The 9,369-nt window shown below is 35.1% G+C and overlaps 1 protein-coding gene across 1 annotated transcript; it reads left to right on the top strand.

Annotated features, from left to right (window-relative positions):
- The first annotated feature begins 355 nt into the window (after window positions 1–355).
- Window positions 356–4,361, top strand: LOC147397173 (uncharacterized). Its single transcript, XM_086452673.1, has 4 exons — window positions 356–685; window positions 2,772–2,882; window positions 2,966–3,842; window positions 3,929–4,361. The coding sequence occupies exons 1-4, from the start codon at window positions 500–502 to the stop codon at window positions 4,141–4,143; spliced, it is 1,389 nt and encodes a 462-aa protein (XP_086308799.1). The 5' UTR covers window positions 356–499; the 3' UTR covers window positions 4,144–4,361.
- Window positions 4,362–9,369: the final 5,008 nt, after the last annotated feature.

A 9,369-nucleotide genomic window follows, 5' to 3' on the forward strand; every position in this document is an offset into this window, starting at 1 on the left:
AAAGCAAAGCAAATTCTCCTGAGCCATTTCATGGTGAAGTTAGATTTTTCATTGAATCGAGGAGCACCTCCAGAAGATTTAGTCCCATAAAGGATGATGAAAATGAGGGCATTTAGGTCATTTCATGGTCAATATGAGACTCAGTAAGCCTTTGCTTAGAAACATTGAGCCTTTCTTGAAATCTCAGGGGTCACAGAAGCAAGTGGTTGAAGATGACGATATTTTTGTTAATTTCTATTAGTCTCTCACAGAAGACAGCAATCAAGGGCTATCTCAGCAATTTTAAAAATTATATATTACACTAAGACCCGGATAGATATCACAAAATTACTCATCCCCCTACGTTGGGTACCCCGAAATCCCAAAAACATCCCAAGATTTAAATTTTAACGGCAATAATACAAGGGGTGTGGGCGTTGGGACTGGCGGACAGACCATTTTCAATTTTCTTTCCTTCTCGCTTCTCGTAGATCCAAAAAAGAAGAAAATAAGTAAATAAATGCCGAAGAACAACAACAACAGCAGATCGAAATCGGAGAGGAAGCCATTAAATGACATCTCCAATGGCGGAAAATCGTCGAAACTACCAACAAAGAAGAAAATTTATGAAGACAAAGAAGAGGAAGACGACATTCTTGATCGCCTTCTACTTGCTCATTCGGATCTCTCAAATGTCATCCAACAGGTAAACCCTAAATAGAGATGCCCTAATCTAATTATTTGTAATTGAGTAAAGGAAAGATAAAAAAACCCTAAATTTTGTTGGTGGTTTAATCTTATATAATTACGTCATATATCCGATGAAGAAAAACATAGATTCATATATTTTTGAGGGTTTTATAAAACTGGGTTTTCGATGTCGATTTGTTAACCCAGATCTACTATGAAAAAAAACTTAGATTTATATCCATCTGGAGTAATATAAATCTGGATTTTGGCGTCGATTTGCTTATCCAGATCTACAATTAAGAAAACATAGGTTCATACCCCCATCTGAGGTTCAATAAACCTGGTTGAATCTCTAAAATAAAATATACCCTAGAAAATTTGTAGATTTTGGGAAAGTATTTTAATTTTGTGACAGATTAATGGATGCTTGAAATTGTCTAACTTCGTATTGTGCTCCATTATACAAAAATCATATATTTTAGTAAGCCTTGTGGATCCATTAAAATGCCACTTATCTTGGTGTTTTAGTTATCAGTTTTGGGTTGGGTTGTCAAATTTAGGGTTTGGTAACAAAAGGTATTAGGCAAAATGCTAACAACATCAGTAACTCACACAAATTCATTAATGGGTTTTGAATCCAAGACTTGGCAACTAACACTATAGCTCCTTACAAACTCAATTGAGTGGGCATTTGCTTTGTTTATATGCATGAAAGTAACTTCTATCTCCCCGTCTCTCTGTGAATTGGCTTTGATAAATTTTAATTATTAGTTAGTTACATGCAAATAACTTGTGACTTTTCGGTCTCATCTGTTGATTGTTAGTTCAAAACATGAGAGCTGGTCCTAGTTCAATGGTAATTGAAATGAGCAGTCCTAGGTTTTCTTCCATTTACATCTATTTTTCCAAGTGTAAATGTTGATTCCATGACATATTCTGCCCATGTTTCTGTTGAAACATAGCTGCAAAAATTTGTATGAATAGTAACCTAGAACTTCATGGCTGTTCAACCACTTGAAATTTTGATTATTTTTTTTTTCTTGTTGGTAAAACTTAGAATACTCATGTTAGTCCAGCTGAACTCATGTTCTTGATTTGCAAACCTTTTCTTCTTAGAGACTCGGCTTGTTTGATTCATTCTTTTATCTTCTCTAAATCATACTAATGTACCAAATGATTATATATACATCTGTGCTTAATAAGTTTTTGCTTCAAAAGTGATAGCTTCTAAAGGGTTAAGCAGGGGATCCCTTGTGGACTTGGCAGGGCTTAAGGAGCAAAAAAATAAAAAATTAACGTTTCAAAATTTTTAATATCATGGTAAAGGTCATTCAATTTATTTATTTATTTTTTAATAACAAAGAGAGCAAAAAATAATGATAAATATGCTCTCCATCAAACGAGCGGCTGAAATCAGAGGATGCTCCCCTAGATTCCAAAGAAAAGTGAATCCTTAAAAAATATGTTCCTATCTATAGGAAACTTATGTCTTTCCTCTCATATCAGTTGTATGTTTGATGGAGATCCTCAAAAAGGAAAGTACTAGCCTTAAACAACATTTGAGGCTCTCCATCAAATAAAGGACTGAAACAGAAGGATACTCTGGAGGATTTATAAGAAAAATTCTTAGAAGACCAGTATTTATCCCCCAAGAAATCGGTACTTTCTCCATGTTTTGGTGAATATTTGACATACCACTTGTGTTTAAAACTAACAACATACTTCGTAGACCATGGTCTCCTACTAGAGACTACCAACACGTGACCAAAATACCCCATTTCTAAATTTCCGCTTTAATTGGGTGTCTCCTTGATGGCCTAGGTGCTAAAGTGGCACCTAGGCGCTGAAGCGGCTCATCACTAAAGATTTCAACATTCAAGGTGTTTTGTACTCCTGATTTTTCTTTTTGAATCGATTCTCTTGATGGCAATGGTTTCCAACTCTTTCTTATGTCATTTGGATCTGACCTTTATGGGGTTTAGTGCTTATGATCTTTTGTAACTTCAGAACTTGTGCTTGGCAGAATTGACCAAGCTGACCATGCAGCATTTTTCTGTGATTTCTGTATGCTAACTAATATGGGTTAATGCTTTGCTTGGCAGATCGACGAACTGGTTGTGCAAGCACGCAAAGTTAAAATGACCAGCAAAAAAGGAAGAAAAGAAATTGTATCTTTCACAAATGTCTTATCTGATGTGCAATCCTCTTTAAAGGTTGATCCACTAGCCAATGCTCAGTTATGGTTTATGGCAGTTACTTATCCCACCATTAATGTGGCATGTTTTTCTAAATGCAGACCTGGATTCCTAGGTTCCGAAAATCCTTGTCTAGTCCATCAATGGAGTCTGAAACACAGTTGGACTCAAGTAAAACTGTTCATACTACAAATGAAGAAATAAGCAATAATGCTGACAGTCCAGTTCTGTTGGACTCTCTAGTCTCTCCCTCACCCCTCGTGTCCTGGTGTGCTGATCGTACTGTCGAGAGTGGAAGACAACTGTTTTTGCTCACACCGTTGCCTATATCAAAAGAATTAACATCCAAGCGCCGAGGCCTATCTCGATCAGTTTTTCAAAGAAAAATGGATGCCCTTCCTGATAATACTACTTTCGAACCACCTTCACTAATGAATATTTCTGAAAATAGTAGTGATGATTTGCTTGAAGGAGTAGAGATAAAACCAACACCAAACAACTTTTCTGCATCTTCTTCTGTTCATGAGATGAAGAGTACTTTTGAACTTGGATTTGTTTCGCCATCCAAGTTTGTAACCAGGGACCACTCTATGTTTCTTATGACCCCGCGTCTGAAAATGTCACCACCAAAGTCTTGTGTATTGCTTGAACCAATTTCTGAGTCATTTCAGCAAAACTACAATGACATCCCCAAGTCAACCCAGTTTCATGATGGAACCGAAAATCACCGTTCGTCCCATTCTTCTGGGCCTTCCAGCAGCTCTATCTCTGCGAATTTGGCATTGAAGTATCCCGAACTCTTCGGGTTACATCAGACTCATAGGTCCAGAGTTGGGAGGAATGAAATAGAAGAAGCATCATTGGGGTGTTGCAGGTCACCTCCAAAATCCTGTATTCTGATGGAGCCGCCGGACGAGAACTTGTTTCTCAACCTGACAACTAAAGGTGATTTGTCGACTAAAAAAGCATGTAATCGAGGTACATTTTTTTCCTGTTTCTTTGTCCTGCAAAAATTCAACCAGAAGTATCATTAATATATCTTTCTTGTTTTTCGTATTTTTCAGAACTTGTCTGTGAAAGCAAAGCATGGTTTGAAAGCACTCCCATGTGGAATGTGTGTGAAAGCACAATTCGTACTGGTAAGCGTCCTGGTGAGACCACATTAAAGAGGGAGCTATGGACTAAATTTGAAGCAGCATCTTCAAATGTGTTGAGCTTTGTCTTCCAAGAGACTGCCAGTAAAGGATTTCTCGACAGACTTGAAGAGGAGGCATCTTGAGAGGAATCGAGTTCAGTACCCGATGGTTTGCAATAAACATTGGTCTTTGATGTTGGCTTAAATGGTGTTGTATGGTTAAATGTTTTAGCCTCAGGTTTGGCAATTTTGTATTTTTTAAAAGTACAATCTATATCACCTAAGACTTCTGTTATGTGGATTTTGCTTGGCCAAAAGATATAAATCAGTCATAATGCCATATTTCCTATTTGATTCGTCTATTTGCGAGGTCATATCTGATAATTCTTTGGCCATCGGAGCACTGTCATTTGGATAGGTCACTGACTGTGAGACACACACACAAAGACAAGTGCGTGCACAAGGACTGTACACTGATTGTAGTATCATTGGATGGTATTTTTTCCTCATTAGAGTGAGAGAGATCATCTCTAATTGATGATTTAAAATTAAATTTCAAAAGTTCAATTGCTTAGATATCAAGATAAAATTAAAGATTTATCGGTCATTGAATAATAATTATATTGATACTAATGAGTTCATATACCACTAGTTTCATAAAATGAGAAGAAAAAAAGATGTTTTTGTAATTTAAAAAACTTGTAAGTGTTGTACACTTGACGGAAATCGATGGTTCTTTGCATAAATAGTGTTGTAGGCATGGTTTTTAAACTCGTCCGAGACCGAGACGTATCGCCCGAGTTAACTCAATATCAGAGCTGAACGAGACCAACTCACAAAGTCATTTTTTGACCGAGTTTTACGTCTCACAGTTCAATTTTTTGAGTTATCTCACGAGACGTCTCAAACGTATCAGAAAACTCGTCCAAGACGACTCGGTATCGGAGCTGAACGTGACGAGACGCGATACCGAGTTTAAAAACCATGGTTGTAGGATGTTAATGTAACGCAGCTTATTTAAACGTAAAAGTGAGGATATTTTTGGTCATTCAAATTTTGGTGTCGACCACTTCTAATCAGCCTTCTCTCATTATAATAGTAAGAATAGTTTTCACTCATATCTCGAGGAAAATCATTTATAACCTGTGCAGTGTTGAATGAAGTGATTGTATGGAGTCAACTTAGCATTTTTCGAATAAGAAAGATGGTGATATATTAAGAGAGCTGCTATTGACACATCAATTCTTAAGTAAAATTTGCACCCGGTTGGTGTGGTGTTAGCAAAAGTTAGTGTGACAAAAACAGCTCTCTATATTAATAAGAAAGACAATTAAACCAAGAAAAATGTTGAAGTGACCTCAAGATTGGACCTCGCATCGCACCCTTGACGTGAAAAAGCATCTATGATTCCTATCTACTTTTTCGTTAAAATGTGCGATATGAGGTCTAATCTTGAGCCCACTCCAGCACGACTCTTAAATCAATCTTAATGATTATAATTATATAAGGGTCTTGTTAACGTGTGCTTTTAGTGTACGTTAAAGGACAATAAATACACTTGGAAAATTGAAATTTGTATCGAAAATACCTTTTAAAGGTGTATTTATTGCACTTTAACTTGTGCCCAATGTTAACAAATCCCATTATTTAAAGAAAAATGTTTGATTGACATTGAATGATCCTTATTTGATCTCAAGCCAATCTCGACAACTAATAAGTAATCTTATGGTACCCACCACAAGAATTAAAAATTAAATTTTTTTATTTATTTATTTATTTATTTTTTGACCGCTACCCTTTTATGATTATTATTATTTTTAGAGTCAATATTTATTTATTGTAAGAAGCTTATCCTAAAGAAAAAACAAAATATCTACGTTCAAAACAAAATGGTCCAAATGTCCGGCTTCCAACTCTAGTCACATCATGCCTTTTACCGAAAAAATAATAAAAAAAGAGAATTTGTACTAACATACCACCTTTTACTTATAACACACCAATCTATATGACAAGTGTTCAATTTCAAAAGGATTGGTGGTCCATAAGATTAATGGTTCAAAGAGACTCTTGTGATATTTGAAGTTGGGAGCAATTAATTAAGGAGATTTTCATTTCAATCATGATTACTATTATTTTTCTTTTTTGAAAATCATCAAAATTTCATGAGAAATTTTTTTCCCGAAGATTTCATGGAAAAATGGGATTTAGTATGTAACATTAGTATTAAGTAATAAAAATTTTAGGAAAAATTACTTAAAGAACCCTCACGTAATGGTTTCTCTCCAAATAGTCCCTAAATTTTGCGTGTTAGCTTGACAAGACATTTAGGGTATGTTTGATAACATGAAAAGTCACTTTCCATGGAATTTGAAATCCATGAAAAATTAGTTGTGGAAAATAGGTAGGGTTGGAAAATCAAATTCCATTGTTTGATTTCACTTGGATAAAATCATGGAAAAATATGAGAAAAAAATAAGAAGAGGAGGAGGAAGAAGATGAAAGGAGGGGGAGAGGAAGAAGAAGATGACGAGGAAGAGGGAGGGGGGAGGATGTGGCGACGGTGGAGGCAACGACGGCAACGGTGGCGGCAATGACGACGACGGCGGCTACAACGACGACGACGGTGGGGGCGACGACGAAGGTAAGTGAGGAAGATGGGGGGAGAACGTGGTGGTGGTGGTGGCGGAGGAGGTGAGGGATGGAGAAGAAGTAGAAGAAGAAAAAGAAGAAGAGAGAGAAAGAAAGTGGTCGGAGACGGAACCGACGGCGACGACGACGGCGAGGTTAGTGAAATGGTAGTGGTGGTGGTGGTGGTGGTGGTAGTGGTGGTAGTAGAGAAGAATTGAGAATGGAAAATATAGGTGAATTTCATTTTCCCACCCATATGGGTGGGAAAGTGAAATCCATGATTTAGTGGACTTTTTGAATGGTGTGGAAAATGAATTTCCATTTCCATGTGCAATCAAACACTTGAAAAATGTCATTTTCCATGTAAATTTATTTTCCACCCTATTTTTCATGTGCAATCAAACATACTCTTAGTAAACTTTTTCTTTCTTAATGGTTCTTTGTACTGTTGAGTTCATCATTTTTTAAAATAAAATATGTTGAACTTGACATTGGTAAAACCCACCTATTTTCAATTTTCGAGTTTTTTCGACTAAAATACATGGAAAGATTGACTAAAAACTTGAGATTATGACTTGTTTAAATGATTTCAATCTAAAAGAATCATTATTGATCGATTTTCATCTAAAAACTTATAGAAAAAAAAAGTGAAAAAACCCTTGAAAATGACTTCTTCTTATTTCTTAAATCCTTTATAATGGAATGAAGTCTCCAAAACTCAATTGAGATGTCAAAAATATAATTTTTAGATAAAAACGATGAGTTCAAACGGTTAGGACATTCAATTGTGCGAAATTTTGGAGATGAGATCCAAGGACCATTTGAAAGAAAAAGTTTATTAAATGTCCCACCAAACAACTATTGAAAATTTAATGACTATTTAGAAAGAACTCTCTCCTTCAACTAATTTTTCCAAATTTTTAGGGATTTTGTTGTGTGGGGTGCTTAGTGGCTTACTCAATCGACTCATTGACATGGACAAGTTCGAGAATCATAGATTTGTATGCCTCGAAATACACTTTTTTTTGAAAAGTTTAATCATGTAATCCGAGACATACATATCTACGATTTCTGAACTTGTCACATCAAGGAGTCGATTGAGTTTACCACCTGGTGAGTCATATTATCACCACTCTTGCTTGTAATTGTGTTTCGTTGGCCATCTGAACCTCTTCTAATGAGTCATTTTTCCTAATGAAAACAAAAAAGAAAAAAACAAAAAAAATGGACATCAAAATCAACATCTGCATGGAAGTTGGACTATAATACAACATGACTGTCATGTTTAATCATGGATGACGATATCGATATCATGTCTAGACTAGCTGACCTTTCCATTTACATAATTGATACAGACCCAAATTGCAATTGAAATAATAGGAAATACATCACACGATGACAAAACATTTTTTACACTTCAACTGTTTTATTTTAAAATTAAAAAGAATCGAAGACATTTTAGAAGAAAATAACAAAATTAACACAATTTTTTTTTTTTTTTTTTGACCTCTACTCTTATATATATATATATATATATATATATATATATATATATATATATATATATTCTATGAGAAAGAGAGTCTATTACTTACTCCCCCAATTTGTGGGGTCCATCTAGATAATATCTAGATGATCCAAACAATGTAAATAGTCATTATAATTAGTGTAATGATTTTTTGATGCCCCTCGCTAACATATGCCCTCCTACACCTCCATCACAGAACCATAGATCGTTTATCTTGGGATATGCATAATCATAAATCTTTTTCTTGTGTATCCCAAGACAAGTGATCTATGGTTCTATGATGGGGGCACACGTCAAAGAGGGGCATCATATTATCGCGACTCTTATAATTTCTATAATTAAGATTTAAAAATCTCGTCTCAGAGCATGATAGAAAATATTCAAGACTAATCTTGATCTAAACATTTTGAGACAAACTAAAATACAATTTTCAGGCTAAATATTTTGTTATAAAAAAAAAAATTTAACTTTAGAATTTACTAAAGAGTCGTTATAATCTAACTACCCCATATGACATATTCAATCGACTATTTGACGTGGTATGTTCGGGAATTGTAGATCTATGCTCCTTAGGATACACGATTCGCTCGAGATACATTTTTTATGGAGAAGTGCACTTGTGTATCCCAAGGAGCACATATCTATGGATTTTGAACTTATCACATAGTTGATTGAGTTTGTCACGTGAGGTAGTTAGATTATCACGATTCTTTACTAAAATAACAGTTCAAATGAATAAATTAGTTTTTAAATATCAAATGAAGTCCATAAGTTTACTATAAGTAGGTTTTTTTTTTTGGTTACGAATTAATGTACATTTAATTCTATTTAAAATTACAATTACAGCCCTCATTTATGAATATTTGAGATACCTTCCAACCCTTTAATCTCAAATATTAAAAATTGACTTAAATATCCTTGAACTTTTCTGTTTTCATACCAATCATCTTCAACCTCTTGAGCAAGACGACGTAGATGAGAGCATTGGGATGATGTTTATAAGAGAAAACCAAGGTCAAGGGGGCAATGTCATCCATTTAAAAACATATGGTAGCATCTCCAATATCCACAAAAAATTGTAGTAGAGGGGCCTGTTATTATCTTAAAAATATAAGGGGTTTTTAAATATTTACCAAAATATGGAGGGCTCTTGAAACTAGAGAGAGAGTCCGACGTTTCCACCAGGGAACGTCGCCTCTATTTGCGCAATGAGG

Source organism: Akebia trifoliata, chromosome 8 (genome assembly GCF_017979445.1).
Source record: "Akebia trifoliata isolate Shusen 1 chromosome 8, ASM1797944v1, whole genome shotgun sequence".
Lineage (NCBI taxonomy): Eukaryota > Viridiplantae > Streptophyta > Magnoliopsida > Ranunculales > Lardizabalaceae > Akebia > Akebia trifoliata.